This window comes from Vicugna pacos, chromosome 35 (assembly GCF_048564905.1).
Source record: "Vicugna pacos chromosome 35, VicPac4, whole genome shotgun sequence".
Taxonomy (NCBI): domain Eukaryota; kingdom Metazoa; phylum Chordata; class Mammalia; order Artiodactyla; family Camelidae; genus Vicugna; species Vicugna pacos.
Window position 1 is genome coordinate 27,728,113 of NC_133021.1, and position 23,869 is coordinate 27,751,981.

At 47.8% G+C, this 23,869-nt stretch overlaps 1 protein-coding gene across 2 annotated transcripts in view; it reads left to right on the forward strand.

Annotated features, from left to right (window-relative positions):
* PROSER2 (proline and serine rich 2) overlaps nt 1-16,430 on the forward strand; it is a 28,897-nt gene extending 12,467 nt beyond the window's left edge. The window contains exons 1-3 of one of the 2 annotated variants that reach the window (XM_072955025.1): nt 2,356-2,504; nt 11,594-11,846; nt 13,498-16,430. In XM_072955025.1, the coding sequence (XP_072811126.1) occupies nt 2,406-2,504; nt 11,594-11,846; nt 13,498-14,468 (1,323 nt within the window). In that variant the 5' untranslated portion in view covers nt 2,356-2,405 and the 3' untranslated portion in view covers nt 14,469-16,430. Of the gene's footprint in view, nt 1-2,355; nt 2,505-11,593; nt 11,847-13,497 lie in introns of those variants that run through there. The other variant, XM_006208857.4, reaches the window with a different exon arrangement.
* Nucleotides 16,431-23,869: the final 7,439 nt, after the last annotated feature.

Sequence of the window (23,869 nt, forward strand, 5' to 3'; positions counted from 1 at the left end):
AGTGTTAATCCTCTGAAGTTTTGTACAAATCCAGAGCATTCCCCACCTGGTGGTAACTTGGCTGCTCAGAGCCTGGGAGCACCGTACCTGAAGGCAGAGATCAGCCCACACCAGGGCACCGTGGCCTTCCAGGTCCAGTGGTTGGGGGAAGGGAAACACCTCTCAGGATAAAATTCACTTTAAAACAGATGGCTAACTCCTTTACAAATATAAATGCTTTTGTATCCCTTTCTCTCAGAATCCAGACCCTTATGTAAGCATCAACAAGCTTTGGGAACGTTCACAAAAAGTCTTTAAATTTAGGAGATGACCTTCTCTAAAACAGTATGGAGATTCCTCAAAAGACTAAAAACAGACTTAGCATATGATCCAGCAATCCCACTCCTGGGTATATAACCAGAGAGAACCTGAATTCAAAAAGATATGTGCACCCCAATGTTCCTAGCAGCACTGTTTACAGTAGCCAAGACATGGAAACAACCTAAACATCCATCAACAGATGAGTGGATAAAGAAGTTGTTGTGGTATATTTTTACAATGGAATACTACTCGGCCATAAAAAGTAATAAAATAATGCCATTTGCAGCAACATGGATGGACCTGGAAATCATCATTCTAAGTGAAGTCAGCCAGAAAGAGAAAGGAAAATACCATATGATATCACTCATATGTGGGATCTGAAAAAAAGGCAAACGAACTTATTTACAAAAGAGAAATAGGTTCTCCCCATCCTCCTCAGCCCATCTCCTCCTCCTCCTCCAAAACTTATGGTTACCAGGGGGGAAGAGGGAGTTCAAGATTTGCAGATACTAATTAATATATATAAAACTGATAAAACAACAAGTTCCTACTGTATAGCACAAGGAACTATATTCAATATTTTATAGTAACTATGGTGAAAAAGGATATGAAAACAAATATCTGTATGTTCATGTGTGACTGAAGCGTTACGCTGTACACCAGAAACTGACACCATATTGTAAACTGACTATACTTCAGCAAAAAGATACATACAAAAAAAAAAAAAAAAGACATTTTCTTCGTGGCAGGCTCAGCCTAAGTCTAAGGTGACACACTGGTCACTAGACAAGTTCAAGGAGAGGACACAGAGCAGAAGGATGGAAAGGAGACGCAGGCTGGTCAGTGGTGGCCCCGTGGTGCTTTCCGCTCTGGCTCCTTGCCCAGACTGACCCCAGAACTTCCTGGTCAGAGCAGCTAGTTTAAGACAAAGCTGAATGGCTTTGATGGAAGTTCAGTTCACTGAACATTTAGTAAATGCCCGCTCCTCACAAGACCAGGTGGATGATGGAATAAAATGAGGTTTTAATCTTTTCGGGAACTCACATCTTAGTGACATGACAGCCATGCAAACTCTGGGACCTGTAACACCAGCTTAAGCAGGGTCTCAACGCCTGACGCCACGCGCTCTCTGCCCGATGGCTTTATGATACCACTGGTGCGGAGAAGGTGAAGGCGGCCAGCGAGCCCAACTGTAATCCTTCGAAGCCACAAGTCTGTCCATCTGTAATCAAACCTCTACACATAGCTCATCCCCCACTGGTTTGTGTCTGTCTCTTTCCAGCCAGAAGTACAGGTTTAAGTTAACCATACTGAAAAAATGACAACAGGGACTAGTTAGAAATGCCCATAATTAAGCCTTATACCGAAACCGGGGGGAACGCCACATGCACTTGTGGTCTTTCTTATGAGATCGCCAAAGTAAGCGTGGCGCCTAGAGACGCAGGAAGAACACAGAGGCTGATTTCTGCGGTCTTCTCGCTGCCCCTGAATTGTGTGTCAGCTCCTGGGGGTCCTCTCATCAACTCAGGTTTTTAACTCAGTAAAGCCTTGCCCACGTGTCAGGGAGATCATTCTGGTGTCCATAAAGGAAAATGTGACCATGAAATCACACTCTGCCAAAGAAATACCCAGGGAATTGGGGGTTAGCAGATTTTGGCTCATCTCGAGAAATTTCTTTAGCCATCATAATCCTTCTTGTAATTTTTTTGATTTTTTTTTTTTTTTTGGTTTAAGATAGAGATGAATTCTGCTGGTCCTTTTTTTCCCTCCCTCACAAGGACTTGCTTACCGCCATTGTCTTAGTCTGCAGCTAAACCCAGTTTCTTTGTTTAAGAGAAAATCAAAACAGAAGAATTAATTCAGTCAGTTTTTTTAGGTGTGGGTTATTTGAGTATGAGTATTTTCAGCCTTCTTGGCTTTTTTTTGTTCAACCAAAGATTTTTTTTTTTCTCTCTCTCACTGCCATTTCCCCCAAAGACAAAGCTCCTGTCCCAAATCCATACTCTCATAGGTTATGTCTGGGACTGCGGATTTTTATAAGCACTGGCGGGATTCGATGTAAACCTTTGTCACCCAGCTTATCTGGACGTTCCTCTTGGCGCTTCATGGGGACTAGATGGACGCTATTGCTCATCTTCATGCGGGAGTGGACAGACCTCACGGACACGGGGGCTTTGTCCTCCCCCCCAGGGGAGACCTACACGGTGTGTGTTACAGTTACTTTAGTAGATCTGGTGTTTTGAATTTTCTGGTTTGAATATATTAGGAATTATTTATTCATGGTCATAGTATACAGATCAGGGTAGAAATGTGCGTGCTCCCAAGTTCTTGAAGCAAAAACTGTTTCCCCGGGAGACTTGAAGTCAGCGTGGTGGGTGGGGTAGCACCGGTGAGGGGTGGTTTTCTAGACAGTTCTTTCAGCATCTGGAGAGCTGTAGCCTCAAAGAACTTCCTTTTACTCCACAGCCAAATTGGTGCATTAAAAGCTCAGTTTGTAGAAGGGGGAAATTTTTTTAAATGCCTGCTAGCAGCCTACTTCTGTTCAAATATTAGGGACAAACTTAGGCTTTCTGCAGTGCACCCTTTCCCAGGAGAGCTTTTTTTTTGCTCTTCTATCCTCATTTCCTATCTGCTTAGTTCTTTGGGAACCACATGAGCAAATCTCACATCCAGTAGCATCAGCGGTCAAGCAGGATCCACCACGGCCAGGGCACCAGCTTGCTTCCTGCCTCACGTGGGGCCACCAGGCTTCCGCCTTGCTTTTTTCTTATCTATAGTATAACACCTTTACTGAGATGTAATTCACAGCCCATGTGGTTCACTTGTCACAGAATGCCATCCAGTGGTTTTTAGGAGATTCACAGAGGTGTGTGGCCATCATCACAGCCAAGGTTAGAACACCTTCGTCACCCTGGGAGGAACCGCGTGCTACCATCAGTCACTCCCTGTTTCCCTCCAGCTGCCCCGGCCCTGGGCAACCGCTCATCTGCTTCCTGGCTCTGGGGATGTACCACTGCGTTTCACACTCTGCCTGCTCCCCACGGCCCACGGCCTCCCCTTCAGCGTCCCGGTCTGAGAGGCGGCATCAGCTTCTCCTTGGAACAGAGGAGCAGACAGGAACTCCCTCAGATGAGGGCTACGTGCCCCTTTTCTGGCCCTGAACCCCCTGCTCCCTGGCCCTGGGCATCGGGCTTTTCTCTCTTCCCGCCTTCTTTCCTCCCCCAGGTGCCAGCAGAGTCCAGGTTCACTGGAGGGCAGCTTCTTGTTTGGAGAATTAGGCAACAGACTGAGTCCACAGTGGCTTTGGCCCCACCCCTAGGGTCAAGGCTCAAGGCCAGCAGATCACAGACAAGTCAACCAGCCCGCCCTCCAGCCTTCAACCCCAGAGACAGGGCATCAGTTGAGAATGCGGGAGTCTGGGTCCTCCAATCCTCCAGGACTCTGACCTCTGAGCAGCCTCATTAAAAGTGACTTGCGTCTCCTGTTTTATAAGAACACAGAGGCCAGAATGCCAGCTTGAGGGACTCTGGGATAAGATGTGTGGGATATGCAGGCATCCGAGCACAGATCTGAGATTAGTATGTGATTAGAAAGAGAGATAAATAGGACAAACCAGAAGACAAGCATAGAACTAGTTCTGGTCTTGGCTGCTCTATAAATAGTTGTGCGACCCTTGGAAAGTCATTGCATTGCCTCTGAACCAGGTTTTCACACCTTCCAGGGAGGGAGCTGGACTCACTGATCTCCGTGTTGCATCTTTCAGCCTGTGAGTCGTGCAGTTTGTCCCAGAACTTACAATGGTTGACCTGGAGCTTCTCTTTCTAAGCTTATTTTCCAAATGAAATCCTCTGCTGAGAGCTCCTTGCTGTGAGATTGAATGAGACCTGTGGGGTTTATACCCTCCCTCCATCCTTACTTTTGCCCCTCCCTTGATGTGGGAAATTGGCATGTGTCTTAAGCTGACACAGGCCAGCTGCCCAATTAATCCTACTGTCTGTGCAACCAAAGAGAAATGATTATACCCCCCCCCAAAGTAGGTGATCTAAAACTCTTGGGAATAACCCTGTTGAAACACTGAGTTAGGGGGTCCAAGCAGGAGGGAAAGGGTAGAGAGCGTTAACTTAATTCCCAAGAATTTTAATTCAACAAATAAGTTGTGGTTAAGACTTTCTGGTTCTGGTTTGTTACCATCATCACGTCACCCTAACGACATCCGTGGGGGTTGTCATTATTAACTCGAGGGATCTTTGTCATGCTAAGAGCTCTAATGATTTTAGACTCACGGAGGTTTTTTTTCTTAGTTGTTGTTGAATCACTGAACTGAACTACTCTGCATGGACAGAAGAAAAACTTGCAAAGTCTTAGCGTGAATCTGGGAGATAAACGCGTTGGGGGTGGTGTGTGCTGAGTGACTGGGGCAGGTAATCTAGCACGATTAAGGTATACAGAGAAAAGAGGGCGCAGGAGTGCTCTGCACTGGATGTTGTGACCCTCCAGATGACCCCACCAGCCTGCAGCAAATCTAGAAAAATCACAAAAGGAGTCGCGTCACTGGATTGCTTACAAAAGTTTCACGTTCTGGTCGCCAGAGGGGCAGGACAGACCTACAAAGTGAGGAGGGAGCTGGCCCTTTGGTTATGATGACGGCCTCATGGACGTGAGGCAATCGTTAAGCCCTTGGATGGTTCACAGATACATTATGGTCGTTCAGGTCTGGCAGAGGTAAAATGCATGAGTAATGAACAACTACAGTAAGAAACAGAATTTTATAGGAGGACTTGACCCTTTTCGTTAAATATCCCTCAAATCCACCTCCTTCTCCTTGTTCCCACCACTGCTGCTGCACTTTAGGTGACTTTTATCTTTTGTCTAAATTGTTTCCATATTCAGCTTCCCACAGTTTCCCATTTCCCACATTCTGACCAATACGATCTCTCCAAAATACGTGTCTAACTGTCCCTCATCCCTTTTGGTGGAAGTCTCATCCACTTCTTTCAGATTATTGATTATCATTTCCCCTCCAGCGTTTTTCCAAGTCAGACTCCCTCCCCCGAAGTGTGAACTGATACCTGTACTGTTTCCGTAACACCCACAGTCGCCTTGTCGTGGCCGTTGCCACCCTCTCAAGCAACTGCCTGTTTTCTTGTCTGAAGCCCTCATTAGATGGGCTAAAACAGACAGCAGGAACATTATTTACACCCTTGTGTTTACATTGCCCAGTGCTTACTAGCTGCTGAAATATTTGCATGTGTGACTCAGTGGGTGCTGTGGGAGCAGGCTGGAGGTGTGGTGACATGTAAACTGGACCAGGAAGGACAGGTGAGAGGTGGCTGTGCAGGCAGGGGCACGGCTGCCACAGAAACAGGTATAGGAAGTGATCTGATGTGATTATAGGGCAAAAGTTTGCAAACTCCAGCCTGTAGACTGTAAATCTGGACTCCCTCCTGATTTTGTGAGTAAAGTTTTCTTGTAACAAAGCTAAACTCATTCATCTACATATCGCCTACAACTTTCACGCTACATTGATAGAATTGAATGATTGCCACCGTGAAGACTGCCGAGACTCAAAATATTGACTTACTGTCTGGTCCTTGATTGAAAAGGTTGACCAGCCCTGCTATTGAGTACAAAGTGGAGAGGAGGAGGAGATGACATTCAAAAGGTAGGCAGGGCCAGATCCATCCCAGAGTTCTCAGAATAGAGTGTAAATTCCTTAGTCAGATATTGTGCAGACATAGAGGACTGCTAAGATTATGGGTTTTGTTAAAACCCATTCCTCTCTTCTTTGGTTTAGTGCTCAATGGCACTGAACCATTTTGTTTTAAATATTCATTTATTTTGTATAAATGTGAAACAAAAAGTATTAAATAAGGAATGCTTTGTGCTCACTTTGCTACTCTCCTAATGTCCCCTCACACGGACCCTCTTATTAGAGGGGAAACTGAAGTCCTTAGGGTCTGCACAACTGCTAGGTATGTAAATGGATAAAATTACAGAAATCTAGTTAATACGGAACTGTCATCATTTCAACTGGAGAAAAATTATTCTTAAATCTGTGTGTTCCTTCCCTGACCCATCCAATCTCAGAAGAAGTGGAGCAGAAAGATAGGCCATGAACCAAATTCTTAGGGCACATTGTTTCCTAAAGTCAAACTTAAAAAAGGAAACGCGTACAAAATCTGATTACACTGAAAGGAAGATTACAGCCTGTCTTGTGAATTTATACGCAAAAACTCAAAACAAAGTGTGAGCAAATCAATGATGTATAAAAAGCATAGTAATATCACAACCAAGTTAGACTTATTCCAAGAATGCAAGGTTGGTTGAATAGCTGAAAATCAATCATTGTACTTCAGTACATTGATAGAATAAAGGAGAAAATGGTGATAAACAGAACTGTCCCTGGACGTTGGCAAATGCCCCGTGGGGAGTAAAATCACACCCAGCTGAGAACCACTGCAGTAAACGAAGACAAGCTCTTTGACAAAGTTCAAAACCCATTCATTATTTTAAAGACAAACATATTTACCAAACGAGGAACAGAAGAGAGCTCTCTTCATTTGATAAAGATCATTTTTCCAAAAAAACTACAGCAAACACTACTTAGTGGTGAAATAGGGAAAGTTTACTTCCTGACACTGGAAACAAGACAGAGATGCCGCTTCTGCTCAGCTAACCGGAGAGCCCTGGTGGTACCATAAAGCAGAATGAAAACGTGAATGAGGAGTGCAAGGGAGGAAATTAAACTTCTCATTTACAGACACTACTGTATGTGCAGAAGACTGGGAAAAAAACCTACAGATGAACTGTTAGTATTGTGCAGCAAATGTGTTCAATTTATTTATTTCAAGGCCAGTATACCTTGTATTTCTAGAGACCAGCAACAATTAGAAAATTTTAAAAGGACACTGTTTCGAACAGCATTGAAAAACATCAAATACCTAAGGAGACACATAACATAAACTGTGTAGAATCTCTACACTGGAAAATACAAGATACTACTGAGAGAAAATAAAGACCAAATCAATGCATATCAAACTTCAGTGCATCAGTATTACCCAGAGGGCCTGTGAAAACACACACTGTAACCCTAAAGGTTACAGAGTCAGTAGATCTGAGATGAGGCCCAAGAGTTTGTATTTCTAACAAGTTCCCAGGTGCTGCTGTCACTGCTGGGCGAAGGACCACACTTAAAGGGCCACTAATCTAAATAAATGAAGGCGTAGACCCTCTGTGTGGAGAGAGAAACTGCTGTAAAACATCGGTTCTGCTCAATCTGAGGAACTTCCATGCAGTCCAAAGTCCCAGCAGGGGTGTGGGTATGTGCGTATATATTTGTATACGGAAGCTGACAAGCTGGTATGGAACTCTTCCTGGAAATAAAAAAGGGCCAAGAAACAGCACGGACTTTAAGAACAGCAAAGCAGGAAGGCTTCAAACTCCCAGATACTGAGACACATTATAAAGTTATAATGAAAACTCTTTTATCGGTGTATGAACAGACGGGTAGACAAATGAACTGAAAATGGAATCCAGAAACAGACCGACACAGGCACTGTCACCTGATTCACAACCGAGGGGACCTGTGGTGGAGAAAGGATGCGCTTCTCAAGGAGCTGTGCTGGAACACTTGGGTATCAGGGTAGAAAACAGTGAATCGTGACCTCACGTCATACACAGAAGTCCATTCCAGATGAATGGTAGCACTAAATAAGGAGGTTTAAAAGCTATCATGCTTTTAGGATAAAACAGGCAAATACCTTCATGACCGTGGAGCAGGTAGCGGTGTCTTAAATAGGACACAGAGAGCTCTAACCACGAAAGACAGGACTGATACATGGTGCTACGTTAACGTTAAGGACTAGCCATCAGAAGACTCCTGTTAACAGAGAGAAAGAGCAAGCCACTGGGTAGGAAAAAACATTCGCAACAAATATGCCCACAAAGGATTTTTACCTAATATGCACAAAGGAACTCCTACAAATTATGCTTTTTAAAGACAAAGTGATAGAAAAACGCAAAAGACTTGAACAGGCACTTCATAAGAGGATCTCCAAATGGCCAGTTAAGTGTTACAGGGGGAAAAAAATCTCAGTGCTGCTCATCTTCCTCGGAATGGACTGCATATCAGAACAAGATTCCAGCACAGACCTACTGTGCAGGGCTGTGCAACCACCAGTGTGAGCTGGCCCAGCCGCTGGGGAGAACTCACGGCCGTGTCTGCCAAAGCAGACACGTGTCCTATGACCCTGCACTTGTTATAGGTTTCTATCCAACAGATGTGTATTGCTTCTCCTCCCTAGCAGCGTCCTGTTGTGTTCTCTGCTTCCCTGGCCTGTGCGGTGGGTGTCTCTCTCCAGCAGTATTCTGTCAGACCTGCTTGTTGGAACCCAGGCTGAAGACAGTCTCCTTCCTCCCGAGTCAACTTCCTTCAGGATGCCGCTAACATGGCCAAGCTGGTTTGAGCAATTTGCATGTGTTCTGTGCTCACTGTCCCCCAGACAGGTGGATTCTGTGCTTGAGGCTAAAGAGAGGTCTCTAAAACTGGCCACTGCGGGCTCTGTGACGGGCCTGGGTAGGTGGGCATTTGAATGCCTCTGGGATCACAGTGTGAAACGCATTATTCTGCACCATAGGGATCAGCTCTAGTCACCTTTGCTTCCACCATAGTTTTCCTGTTGTTTTTATCAAAGTGCATGCTCACCTTAGAGAGTCAAATCGTTTTATACGGTTTATGAAAAGCATTCACCTTCTGTGTGCCCCTCCCCCATTTCTTACTCACTGGAAGCAGTGACTTTTAACTCATTCCTATTTCTTTGTTATTTCCCTTCATTTTCCCCCACTCCTGACATTTTACTCTATATCCTTTCAGTATTTTTTATGTGTGGATAGAGGAAGTATGCATTTATTTAAACCAAGTTAAGACAGCTTCATTTTTCTTATCTGGGTTTTTTTCACTTAACAGTATATTTTTTGAAAACACCATTTAAAATGGCTGTTTAACAGTCCGTCTGTGAATGTGCCCTGACTTGTTCAACCATATCCTTATTGTTGGACATTTTAGGTGGTTTCTTGTTTTCTTGCTACTATAAATACCGATATAATTAATATACTTGTGCGTATCTATGTGCGTGTATGTGTGCGTATGTGCATGTGTGTGTTGCCATAGAGGAATTGACTCACAGATACATGCTTTCTCTCATAACTTTAGTTTTTCCTGTGCTTAATAATAGCTCTGGTTTTATTTGCTTGCTTTGCTCGTGTTCTGTGTTGCGTGTTCTGCTTTGATGTATCCCCGTGGCCTGCTCTGAGCTGGGCTGGTTCACAGCACAGCTGACATCCTGGGGATGTCACCGCTCGCCAGGCGTTCCTGCAGCTTTCTCTCTTCTCTTCTGTCTCCTTGGCTCTGCGTCTTTCTTCTTGGTTCCTCCCCCCAGCCCCACTGCCCCTGCAGCAGCTTCCTAAGAAAGGCATGCGGTGGGAGCGGGGAGTCCACGGTGCAGACCTTGTGTTTTTCTTAAAAACACTGTCATTCTCCTGTAACCTTCACTTGGTCTTAGGTATGGAATTCTAGTTCTGAATTCATCTGGAATTTGGGAGGAATCACAGCATTGTCTCCCGGCTTCCAAGGCTGTGGCTGTTCTGATTCCTCAAGTTTTGTTATGTGACGTGCTTTCCACTCTGGGAGGCTCTCAGGATCAATCCTGGTCTCCAGTGACTGAAACTTCACAGGGCTGGGCCTTGGCATAAGCCAATTTTATTCTTCCTCAGGTCCTTCTCACGGACCCTCCGACCTGGAAACTCGCCTCCTGTTTAAGGAAATTTCCTTGGGTTCTTTCACTTGTTTACTCTGATCATTTCTTCCCCCTTGCTTTTCCTGATTACTCTTTGTGGAACTCATTACTCAGAGGCTGGCCTTCCACACTTATTTTCTAATGATCTGCTTAAAAAAATTTTTTTTGACTTTTTATTGTACTTTTCCAGTTTCTCTGCTTGATCTCTAGGCTTTTATTTTGCTTTTCATCTCCTCTGTTGTAGTTTTAATTTCTGAGGCTCTTTACTGTCTCCGAGTTTTTTAAAACAGCATCCGATTCTTGTTTATGGATTCAGTCTCTCCTGTGATCCCTCTGAGGGTATTCGTGATCATCTTTCTGGATTTTTTCACCGTTCTGCAGAGTTGGCTTCTTGAAAGTTGCCTTTTTTCTTCTTGTCTGGTTTTGATGCGTCTTCCGTGTTAAAGGTGTTTCTCAGGTGCGTGGCAATCATTAGCTGTATGCACACACGTAAGAGCAGGATGTTAAGAAACTGATGAAAACATCTGTGCTGGGGTGTGTTGACTGTGATTTCAACTGGGGGGTGATCTTGCTGAGCTGTTTCACTGGGGAGCCTGTGGTGTCAGCCACTTGGCTCCTGGGCCATTCAGTTCCCCAGAGAAGACCTTTCCCATCCTCTGTCCAGGGGCTTAGTTTGGAGTCAGTAGGGTTCTTGACCATTAACTCAGCCTGTTGCCCTCCCCCACTTCAGATACTTCTTTCACCTTCTTTGAAGAGTAAACATCTAGCTTTCTGTCCAGGTGCCCTAACTGCCCCTGGAAGAGACTCTCGTCCAGTTCTGCTCTTTGCAACATCATCTTAGCCACACTTCCAGAACCGCCCAGCACAGCCACACCCTGTGCTGAGCCTCCGGGGTTGGCGGGTGGGTGGGTGGGGTCCCTCCAGGTTGATTCCTGGCTCCCGCAGCTGCTGATTAAAAGTCGCCTTCCTTGGGTCTTCTGAGTCTTACCATCTGTCTTCCTGCCCTCTACCCTCCCAAATGCAATGTTGCTGTCATCTCTCTTCCTGTTACATTTGTCTTTGTGATTTGTGCCTTTGATAAAATGATAATAACAAAGCCCACTTTTGTTTTAGTGAGGTTTCCTGAGGGAGCAGAGATAACTATGTTAGTTCACTGTCTTTAACCAAAGAGTCCCTCATCTGTTACAGGGAAACCAAGTATATCTGTTGGCGCTAAGTTGACAAGGTCCCTCCTGAGGAGGTGCTGACAGATTGCTTTCTTGTTATCGACTCAGTAGGAACCACAAGTCTCTAAGACCCTTTATTTGCTACCCACTTTGGACAGCCTTCTTAGTCATGCAGGTAGAATGGTAAAGAACATACAGGCATAGGTGGGTCGGGGGGTCACCTGAATGGTACCCTCTTCCCAGGTGAGAAATTGGAGGATGCCATGAACTCCACCCCAGGCTCTGTATTGTGGGGTTTTTATCCTCATTCCTAATCCTCAAATCTTTTGCCAGGATGATGAGAGCCTGAAGTACCTCACACACGAGGAAAAGGACGTCCTCCTGTTTTTTGAAGAGACGATTGATTCCCTGGAAGACAACTTTGAGGATCAGGTCCTGAGTGACGGTGATGCCCAGGGCCACTCTCCACAGCCTCTGGAAGAGAGCACTTCCGGTCACTCTGAGCCAGAGGATGTCGTGGACTTGGTGCAGCCGGGATCTGCAGCCGAGGGACCCGAAAGCCTTCGGGATGTGACGGAGGCAGCAGGTGAGGACAGAAGCGCAGATCCCTGACCTTGGACTCGGCGTGTCATGTGGTGCAAGATACAGAGGCCCTCCTTTCTGTTGTGGTTTTGTGTTTCCAGGAGGGACGTTTGGAGGGGCTGATCAGATTTTTGTTTGTAGGGTAGAAACATCCTCCTGGTATTCTGACAGCCCAGCCAAGGAGGAGCCCTTATGACATACTAGGATGAAAACACATGAAGGGAAATTCCAGAAGGGCTAGAAGAAAGAGTGAGACTAACTGGGCAGGCAATTAGATTGTGTACACACATGAAGGAAGAAAACTGGAATTGGCTTCGGGTAACAAGTCCATTCTACAAAGAGAACCTACAAAGGACTTGAACTTTAGCCCTTGAAGTTTAATCTCAGTTCTTGTGCAAGATTATACCCCTCCTCCAAGGTGGGAGTATTTGAACTGAGAAGTCAGCTGGTTCAGGAAAACAGAAAATGATCAAAACATGAAATTCAGCTCAGCATCTATTTTGTACATTCTGCCTGACTCAGGGGGCATCAGAGCAGGGGGCCCCTTGAGCCCTGTGATAGGACCAGAGGAAGATGGACAAGGAGAAAACTTTCTTCCAATTTTTTTTTCCTGTTTGGAAAAGATATTGGAAATGTGGGCAAGGGGATAAGGACTGGAAAAGATGCGGGAAAAAACAGGAGGGAAAAATCTTTGCTTTGCTAACTACAAAATACTGCCATTTATCACAAGCCTCCAAAAATATACCCCCTCCCCCCTTTTTTGGTAAGCAAAGTTGTATATTACACAGAATTTCACGTACCATGGTTATAGGTTCCAAATATGGGGCTGAGTTTGCAGCCATCTCTTCAAAGAAGAAGCTTAATATAAATTTCCCATTTTTATCACATGTCATTTTTGAAGTGTAGTTCCTAAAATTAGCTTGAACCAGCTGATCCTTTTAAAATGTCAGATCATATAACTGTACCAAGGAAAACACGTTTTGAAAGTAAGCCACTTGCCCATCAGTTCTCTAACATGATGTTTTCATAACAATTTCAAGTACCCCGCCTGCAGCAGGCATTGTGTGGGATTCTGAAGAGGCAGAGATAAATCCACGGCTCCCAGTTCTGTAGCAGACACAGGTGTATAAGTGCAGAGAAGTGGGAGGAGACGGGTGATCAGTGCATGTCAGGATGCAGTAAAGGCTCACGGGCTGGCGTATTAAATTCTATCTGAGGCTGTCAGCAAACGTTTGTTTCTAGAGTAAAGTGATACATCCAACTACCCTTCATCTAGAAAGACCCAATGGAGGGGTTGGTGGGTGTCACAGACTTCCCAGCCTCCGTTTCCCCTTTGTAAAATCCCCCATAAGTACGTTGCTTCCTCCTCTTACATGTCTCAGGATGCTGGCTCCTTAGAAGGAGTTTTTCCGCTATGCTTCCCAGGGACCGACCACTACTGGCTTATAAATCTGTCCCCGCACTAGTTCATTCCTTCTCGTCATGTGGTTATGAGCATCATAGACTAGCTCTCTGTCGCTGGTCCAGGGAACTGGGTAGAGGGAGCTTAGTTTACAGGAGGTTCTGTTGAGACCCTTGTAAATTCATTCAAAAGGAAACAATGCATTTATCTCTTCCTACGGTGGGAGCTTACGAGGATTCTCACTCCTTTTCAGGGGCTGGCCCTCTTGGAAAGGAAGACATCCCTGCCCTTGGATGCAGTGAACAGGAAGCTGAGAAGTCTCCCCTGCCAGACCCCCCGGGTCTCGAGGCCTTCCCCCTGCCACCCTCCCCGCCTGTCCCCGCAGCCCCAGCCCACCCCAGGAGAGAGCCGGCTCCTCCAGCAGAGCACCCAAAACTTCCCCGCTCGGTCCCCACTCTGCTTGTCATCGCCCAGAAGATGTCTGAGAAGTCGGCAGGAAATGAGGCGCTTTCACCCACATCCCCCTCCAGGGAGAGCAGGCCCGGGGAATGGAGGACGCTGACTTCCGCAGCCCCTCGGCACGGAGACCACTCCCTGTGGCACAGACACGCGGCCCAGACGGCGCCCAAGATCCACCGCTTCCCGAGCAACATCAGTGTGACCAACAGCGCCGGGAAGGACTTCAATAAGACCATCTCCAAGGCTGCGGTCAACGTGCAGGAGCGCAAAGCCCAGGTCCTGGCCAACATCAATGGGGCCTCTTTCCTCTCCACGGGGGAGATGGAGGACCGGGCCCAGAGGGGCGACCTCGTCGAGCAGAGGAGCATCTCTCCAGAGCAGAGCCAGGCAGGCCCCATCCAGGAAGCCGTCCCCACACGGAGCGGGGCCCACGGCGGCCAGCAGTCCAGAGGCGTGCAGACAGAACAGTCCCTGCCGCTGGCCAACGGCTTCCAGAGCATCCACGAGGTCCTCAAGAGCCAGCCCAGTCCCTTTGTCTCCACGGGGAAGACAGTCACCTTCCGTCCGGACCCGGCTCTCCCCAGCAAACTTGCGCCCCGGCAGCCAGACTGCAGCCAGGATGCGAGGAAGCGGTCGGGCTCGCTTCCCAGGGCTGTGGGGTTCAGACCCCAGGGCATCACTGTTCAGTTCTCGGGCCGGGGCTCCACAGAGGAGGCTCGTCGGGAGGCCCTGCGGAAGCTCGGCCTCCTGAAGGAGAACTTGTGATGGAGAGTGAGCAAGGGGGCAGGGTGGCCAGGTCCGTTGGGCCAACAATGGATGTGCACTTGCGTGCAGTGCAGCCGCAAAGCCCTGACTGCGGGACCGGGTGGAGGGCTGGAGATGCTGTAGCCCGGCTGCCCGGCTCCCTTCCGCATCTGGGCTGGGGCATCCCTCTGTACCGGAGGGTTCCGCACCATAACTTGTCTTCCTTTTCCAAAAGTTCGGAGAATAACCTTGAAAACCTGTCGGTTTCTGTGATTGGTGAATGCCATGGTTCTTAGATCTCCATGGGGAGGGGGCCTGGGTCTGACTTTTTTGTTGCTGAGTCTTTAACCTTTTATCCCGAGTGCATGACAGGAACAGCAGTTTAGATCTCTTACACTCGATTCTCTGAAAAAGGGAGCCTCTGCTCCTCTCCAAGAAAAATAAAGAAGAAATGCTTGTTCAGTTTTCACAGTGTCTTAAAATACTTTTTTGGTTTTTTGGTTTGTGTTTGAAGGGTGAAAGATTGTATGTTAGGCTGAGATATGCCTTTGTTTCTTCATATAATTTGGTTTGCCCAGTTGTCTTTTTTTTAATTGAAAATGTAAACCTTTGGAGTATGATTTACTGTAATTTTGAGTTATGGGAGTGGAATAGAAAAGTTGAGTTTGGAAAAGGAGGTAGTTTTAAGAAAGTAAGTCTCAGACTACAAGGTCTGTGTTACTGGGAGCTACGTGTATGGGCGGGCGTGGTGTATATACATGTATATGATATGTGTTCATAGATACATATATGTTATCATACAGATACAGGTGGTGTGATGCACACACATTATTACATGTCTATAAACTTCTTAAAATCCTATTACATAACTACAGGATGCAAGCACTTCTTAGTCTTCTGACGGACATGCCATCTCAGCGTCAAGATGACGACACAGAAATTGTTACTTCCAAATAAGGAAGTCTTTTAAGGACACATTTCCATAACGTTCCGGTGAACCAAAGTGCTTTTTCCTCAACAATGTGTCTTGTTCCCAGTTAAATAGGCCAAAGAAGCTTCCAAAGAAGCAAGGGGAAGTTCCTTTCTTAGTGAGGTACACGTTTAAAGATTTCATTTGTCACCTGATTTTAACCTAATTTTAATTTATCACCTAATTTTAGTTTTGCATGTTCCGAGGTGGTTGGTAAACAGAAGGAGATGAAAGAGCCTTAACGTCCCCCGTGTTCCGTGGGCAGGACCTCAGGATTAAGTTAAAAGGGAAAAAAACAGCAAATAGGTTACACAGCACAAAAGGAACTGGTCTTCTCCCAGACAATGTCCTGCATGCGCAGGTGTAGCCGTGAGCATTATTATCCAAACTATTTCAGGCTGGAGTCCTAAACCCCTAAAACTAGACCTGGGAAGGGCCACGATTGAAAGTCACGCCCTTCTGTTGTGTGTCTCAGGCACTGTCACCGAATCTGTTTTTTTTTCCTGTTGAGTATCATTTAAACTCAACCTTCTAAACGTGCTGTGAAGAACAATTTTCATAGTATTCAGTTTGCCTTGTAAGTTCCATAAAATGATTGTAATGTTCTCGTTAGAACAACAGTATTTAGGGTCTTGCCCAGTCCTTGTCCTCCTGAAATAATCTCATAGATTCTTGATGGTCTTAATTTAAATAGGTGCTTTGATTTTACATTTGATTTTTTTATTTTAAAAATAGTTTTTATTTGATTCCTGTTTATGTTGGATTTGTTTAAAGGATTCCTGGGGGCTGTGAAATTCCTTTTTACAGAGCGAGATGCCATGTTACGGTGTTTAAAAATAGAGGGTCTTGATATGGCTATCGTTTTAAACATCCCTCGTATTTGAGGATTGTTTCCTTCTGCCTTACCCTCTGACTTCATTGTGATTAAGGTGAACTTGACTATATGTTACTATGTTTGTTCCCATACATGACATTTTTGAAAAATAAATTTAGAGATCTGTTTTAACTGTAAACTTTGTTTTTGCATTTTATGCTTATTCTCAGTTATTTTCTATTAAATGGTATGTCCTTTCCTTCTATTTATTCATAATTTCTTCTCCCTCTTTATTCATAATTATACTGACTGTTACTCTGGTTTCTTGTGCCCCAAACCCTAATAATTAAAGCCATATGTTTTGTACAGGGTTCAAATTATAGCTACTAATGAGCTAACCTGGATGCATATGTATCGCCTTAACAAAAACAACTAGTTTTCGAGAGGCATTTGTTTCCTTGCCATAACTACAGGATGGGACATTCTTCAAGAGTTACCTTCAAGGCAATTTTAAGGACCATACTTCAAAGCAAACTTGTGATGAAAAGGAAAGCTGAATCTTGAATACTCAGGGTTTTTTTCAAGTGATGATTGTAAATCAGTCCCCATTTTTCTGAAACTCCTTTGTATTAATACTTAAAATAAGGAGAAAAAAAATCTCCTTTGTTTTTAGGCAAAGCAAATGTTCAAATGGCCAGATCAGAGTCTGCAGACGGTGGGTAATGCCTTGAATGTTCCAGGGTAACAGTGTCTGCTCCAGGCCTCTCCTCCCCATCCTCCTCTGATATTTGCTGAGTGCCCAGACTTATCTTCATAAAATTGGTGGAAATGTTGAGCTTTGCTTTCCTCTCCCCAGGGACATAAGGCTTGTGGGGGAGAAAAGGCAGAGGTGGCGGTGTCCCTCCCATGTCACTGAGTCTCTCAAGACGCCGAGGGCTCAGCCTGAGCTGTGCCACGCTCTCTGCCTGCCTTCCGCCGCACAGGCTGCCTTCCTGACTTGGACAGCGTGCGATTCTTTACTCGAAGTTCCTGATGGGTTAACTCCCAGCGGAGGCTCCCCACCCGAAACGAGCTTTCATGAAGAGCTTCATCGTGCTGATGTCAGGTCCCTTGGGAGTGAATTTTTTATTTGTTAAAAAAAAAAATCAGAAACGTCTTCTCTTTACCGAATTCCTACAGAATTCCCTGATTACGAGGAATTTTACCTTGCAGAGGATTTGGTAGTGGTGTTTTTGATGCAGGTGATCTAAGAAATCAGTTCTTCATGTTTATTCAAGCGGAATGAAGGGAGAGAAGTGAGATAAACATGAAAATAATTTACTCTTATCAAGAAACTTCCTGCAAGGTCTGTCACCAAATCTCTGTGCTCCCTGAAGGGGCAGAGCTGGTTTCGGGGCTTCCTTCCCAACCTGTGACCGGGCCAGGAGGACGGGGAGGGTGTGGGGAATGCTCACCTGTGAAGGGGTTGTGTTTTCATTGAAGTGACAAGTCACCAAACAGGTTTTGTTTCTTCTCTTCACAACAAGGCTCTTTTTCCCTGCTTCAAAGTATGGGGAACAAGTTCCCATATCCTTCACTAATCTACTCGCGGGACAAGCCCCGCTTTCAGACACCTGAGAAAAGAGAAGGCAGGGCTGCCCGCAGCCCTCGGCCTGGGAAAGCGCCCCCGCCGCCTCCTGCTCGCTGACCACAGCCCTCTCCTGTCCTGCCGCCCACCCCCACCCCACCCGCACTCCCGCCAGAAGCACCCGCTTCTCTAAGAGCAAACATGCTGCTGGGGAACAAATCCATCTGTCTGCACAAGGCTGGGCAACAGGACGGTGACCGAAGGGCACTTCCCATCCCACTCTTTTTAGCATAAAAACCATCTGCCTTTGTGTGTGGTGGTTGCGTTTCTTCAGAGATGTCTATTGCCTCGAAAACAACAGCCACAACTCTTTCCTACACACTCCAAGCCCCTAAGACTTCAGGAATTCCCAGTCACCACGGTCACTCTCCCTCCTGGATACCGTCCTTCTCTCGGGGACACTGACGACCCCCAGGAGCCAGGTGAGGCTGCCCTGCCAGGTACAAACCTGACTCTTAATGATGAACTTCAAGCTTGCTTCTTATCATCTCAACTGCATGAACTTTCTTTCTGTCCAACAAGTTACAAGAGGGGAACACGGTGATCGGCAGAAATGAGCTGGAAAGTCTGAACGACAGACCAACCCAGTATTCTCTGACCCAGGCAGGGAGAACTGTAAGTCGCCCTAAGGAGCTGGGGGTGCTCTCTGCAGAAATGCTCTTTGCCTCCTGATTCCTTGGCAACCCCCTCAATCTGTCTGCCAGGGGTGTCTCTCCTGATCCTCACTACTTCTTCAGGATCCCTGAACCCAGCTATTTCCCCAGCAGGGCAGGACTCCCGAGGCTCAGGAAGCATTTCGAAAACCCATCCTAGTTTTGTGGAGGCCCCAGGCTTACTTTCTGTGCGCAGAAAGCCCTAGCGTGGTGGCTTCCATTCAGGATTCCAGGATGGCCCCCACCCCACGTCCCCCTGCCCACCCCCCAAAGCGGGCGGCAGATGTGACGGTCTGACTGGGCCAGGAGTAAGACTTCCCATTTGGAAGCTGAGGTTAATGGAACTTAGTCATTGATAAACAGGTCACTTCATAAACTCCAACGGCTGAGTATCTGTGTGTAAAGCAGAGCTGCCAAGGGTAGTAGTAACCTAAGTTCTGGAAATACCTTTAAGGGGCGGGGCTGAGTCAGCAGGCCCTCGGTGGGTCAGGGAGCCGGAAGCTCTGCGCACGCACGTGTGTGCCCGCTGGCTCTTAGGGGCCTGGCCGGCGTCTGCCCTCAGCGTCCTCTGACGCTTTTATGTGGTTAGACACCCTGTGAGTACTGGGACACGCAGAAGAGGCTTGCCCTTGTTACTAAAGATGCATTCAGGTCTCTGTGGCCTTTAAAGAAATTACGTAACTCCTCCTGGAACTCACATCTCTGACGGGTCCCTGCGATGGCTGTGCCTCAAAGTTCTCTTCAGCTTCTAACTAGCTCTGTTGTACTGCAGTTTCCTCTTGCACACAAGAAGATGGGATTTATCCTATTTGACCATCTGTGCAGTGTCTAAGCATTCTCAATTTGGGGGCAATAACTTCTGTCTGGTGAAGACAATTTTAAAGAGTAGGAAAGGGCAGGTAGGGCCTTTCCACACGTGGTGGCCAAGGTGCCTTGCCCTCTAGAGGCTCGGTTTCCAGACTCGGAGCTCGGGGCACACACGACCGGGCTCGTCCCAATTCCTAGTCCGTGTGTCTGTGAAGCTCCGTAGAGCTCTTTGTTTTGTCAGTCCCATCTTCGAGGCCAAATGACCTGAATGAAAATGTTTCTAACGTGAAAGGGTCATCTGAAGCTTGTCTTCTTCACTGGCAAAGCTCAGGAGGTGAACCTAGTGGTGCTATGACACACGGCGGGCGGTGCTAAACGTCGTCACTCAGGTCCTGTGACCGCGTGCTTCTTATGGATGAGAAAACGCAGGCTCCTCTCCCCTTCACAAGGGCCTCTTGGGGACCCTGGGTGCTCACCCTGCTGGTGCCAGCTGTAAACCCCCTGCTTCCTGCACCTTCCGTGAAGCCACCCAGGCTGTGCTGGGCTGATGCTGCCACCCTCCACCCTGCCTTCTCCCGGAGGCCGCCCTGCTTCTCCCCTGCAGAGCTTCTCTGCCACCCCCGGCACTGCCTCATGTGCTCTGCCCTCGGGGGATCTCACCCCTGATTTGTACTGTGGTTACGCTTCAGCTGATAGGGGCCAGGCCTGTCTTTAGGGGTAAGAGGAGAGAGGGATGAAGTCAGGCTTGGTGGAAAGAGAGTGCCATGGGCTGGGAAGGACTTGAAAGTGAGGCGGCGGCATCCCCCAGCCACCCACCTCCCTGCCAGCTGGGCTGGGGTGCCTCAACTCTCTGTGGGTGACCTCTGCCTTGGGGGCTCCGGGTCAACGCAGGTCCTCGGGCTGTATCCCTCCTCCTCCTCCTCCCTCCCTCGGGACTTGGTTCTGGAGCCCCGAGTTGCCAGTGTGGCTTCCAGCACTCCCACGCAGGACTCCCACGCACACAACTGAATGAGCTCACTGGGGAATCTGCCCAATCTGCTCCCTGGCAGCCCTTTGAAGTTGTGGTTGTTACTGGAAAGGCAACCAGGCTTTGGTGGGAAGTCCAGGACCTGGCTCCATGGGGCTGGAGAGCTCTGGGCAGGGCGAGGCGGAACAGCTGCCCACGCCCGGCCTCAGCCTCGCCCTGGCCAGGGGCCACCTGGCCCAGAGTGGGGAAGCCTGGGGATGGCGTTGGGAACTGCAAATTTCACCACTGTAAATTTCAAGTCACGTTTCCGTCAGGACGTACCTGCAGCGCGAACTGGTGGTCCCTCTCCAATTGTGTCTTAAATCATACACTTCTGCCCATATTTGTAGGTGGCACTGTCGACGTTTTTGTCTACATTTTACTGGGATGTGCTCGCTCTCAGAGCACTGAGCGTCTTCTTGCCTTGGGAGGGTCTACGCTTTGTCCAATAATGTCACTATTGATTAAATTATGTTTTTGTGTATTTCTGCCAGAAATAACAACTTTCAGTGATGGTTTGGGCCAGATTTTTAAATCGCTCAATTTGATCTCTTAAATCAAATTTTTCTCTCATGTCAATTATCCACCTCATACAGCCTTGATTCCAAAAGAGCATTTTTCTATTTCTAGAAATCAGATCCACCTTCAAAGGTATATTTTGCTCTAAGTGTACCATTCAGGTTCCACGCTGACTCCGGCCATGCTTTATCAGGGGCAGAGAAGGCTGACAGGACTCAGAGTGTTGAACAAGCAAACAGAAGAGACCAGAGAGGCTATGAGAGCCGCTTCCAGGGGCTGAGAGGCTCTCACGGTAGACAGTTCTGTGCAGCCTCAGAGAGATCACACCACGAGACACTCGACTTAACACAAGGAATTTACAGCAGTGAGAGCTGACTGGACACGGGAGAGTGGTTCACAGGAGTGTGAGCGCCCAGCTCTGTGGAGCTATACGGATAACAGGCAAGTTGCTCTGCAGAGGAAACGGACAGGAACTGCACGTCACCATTTCCAATTCTGAGATTGCACGACGGGTTCTTATAGGGCAGGCTTTGTCATTACAGTGAACTGACCCAGCATTATATTTGCTGTGTGACTTAACCTCTCTGAGCCTAACTTTCCTCATCTGAGAAAATGGAGGTGAACCATAATCAATCACCTCATCGGGTTGTTGTGAGGACTGAATGAGACCACATGTGTTATGTACCACATACGTCAAGTGTATGCTTGGCACACACCACCATCATAACCATCATCACCATCATCACCGTCTCCATCCTCATCACCATCAAAAACACCACCACAAAGGCCAGACTTCCTGTAGAGTCTTCCAGAATGGCTCTGATCAAACCCAGCAGCATGGAAGGTGAGCAGCCACCAGCCTCACAGCCTGGTTCAGACTCCACCGCTCACCGCGGTCGCATCCCTACATGCAGTCCAGTGGTTACTTCAGCAAAGAAGGGAGTTTTAGTTTTAAATTCCACTGCCTACTGAGAAATAGGGTTTTGCCACTTTCTAAAAATAGGTCTTCAGAGTTTATTTTCCTTCTCCAGGGCCGGGCAGGTCTGGCTTCCTGCTTAGACACACATCGGAGGGCTCCCCATCCAAGCTCACACTTTTCCACGTCTTCTTTCCTCTCCCCGCTAAGCTCTTCTCTGAGCTGGGCTCCCCCACCGCCTCCGGGGGCCTCCTCCCAGATGAGGACGTGCCCAGCCCAGCGCCCACAAGGCTCCAGGGAACACTGGGGGACTGTGCAGCCAGAGCCCCTTGGCTGCCGTGAGCCTGCCCAGAAGGAAGTGCTTACTTTGAGCTGCTGGGCTGGCTGGGCTGGCTGGGCTGGGCCCTTAGAGTTTCCATCCTGCACAGCACACTCCCAGCCAGCCCCTGGCCAGTGCCCGAGGAGGGAGGTGGCCTTGCCAGCCGGAGCCTCCAGAGTGGCCTCCACAAAGCAGGTGGACTGACGCAGGTCCCAATTAAACTTGCCGCAGGTCAAGAGGCCCCCAGGATGGCCCCTTCCTCTGCAGCATCACCTCACCCTCCTCCACGTCCCAGGAGGCTGGGTCCAGCAGCTCCTCCTCCAAGCAGCTATTCCTCAGAACATACTGCCCTGGGCCAGTCCCCTTCCAGAACAGAATGATAGGCCCTCCCTCTCTCCCTCCCTCCAAGAAATGTCCTTCTGAAGCCTTCCTCTGGAACTCAACCCCCACTTCCTCCAACCAGACGCATCTCCACCTTCTCGGCACTCCTAAGGGAGTGGGGATTTTCAGATGAACCTGGTACCTCTAAGAGATGGCAGCATTCCATAGGGAGACTTGGGCTTAAGTTTCGACTTCAGTGCTCACCAGTTGTACATGCTTAAGGTACTCAGGTGGGAGATTCTGAAAGACTAAATGAGATACTGGGTGTGCAAAATGTCCAAAAACTGGACAGGCAGTATAGTCGAGGGCAGTGGTTCTCAAAATGTGGTCCCCTGACCAACAGAATCAACACAGTCAGGAAAGGCAGATTAGCAGAGTCATCTCAGATCTACTGAATTCTGGAGGGGTGCCCAGGAATCTGATTTTCACAAGCCTGCCATGTGATTTGGATGCACTGGGCTAGTGAACAGACAACAGGCCCCATCTCTTAAGGTGCACACATTGGGGAAGTGAGCTGAGACAGAATAGGAGCTGGACTGTGATATCCTGGAGGGGAAGGACCAGGTCCTACTTTCCTTCACACCCCCAGTGCCTAGTGTGGCATCTGGCACATAGTAGGTGCTCTTCCATTGACTAGGTGTGTGAACATCGCAAGACAAGAGTAGATCTGAAGTCTTCCAGTGCGTCTATGTTATTTTTAAATCTTAGAAAGCAGATAATCCTATCTGAGGGAGAGAGAGACAGAGACAGAGGAGAGAGAAAGAATAGCAGACATGGGCCAGTGTCCTGGTCCTGCCCACGGCAGCTACAGGGGAGAGGATGGGTAGGAACCCTCAGCGAGATGAGGGGCTGGGCCGCACTTCCTGCATCCCCACCACGTGGCTTCCGGGTCTCCCTTGAGTGGATCAAGGTCACATGTTGGCCGTGGTCACCATCCATTGAATCGTCCTACAAGTATTTGAGCTAGTACTACGTGCTGGCCCGGGGGCCGGGGAGACAGCAGTGAGCAGGGCACACACAGTCCCATCCTCCCAAGCTAGCGGTCCAGGGAGAAGACAGACAAACAAACAAGGTAATTACCAGAAAGTGGTACTGTAAAGTAGAAATACGGGGGCCAGGGTCAGGGGAGGGGGCAACGGTCAGGGCAGGTGGCCAGTCTGAGACTTGAAGGGAAGCAGGAGCTGGTGGGGCTACAGGTGATAGTGTCCTAGGCAGAGGGCACAGCCTGAGCAAAGACCCAGAAGCAAGTCGAGACTAAAGCAGTTGGGAGGGGAGGGTACATGTGAGGGGCTGGCGATCTCCACAGTCACTGATATGAACCCTCTTGTGAGCATGAGGTGCAGAGCGAGGGATGCAGTCCCTGCCCATATGGCCTTGTGCTCTAGCAGTCATTCAGCAAACACTGGGGAC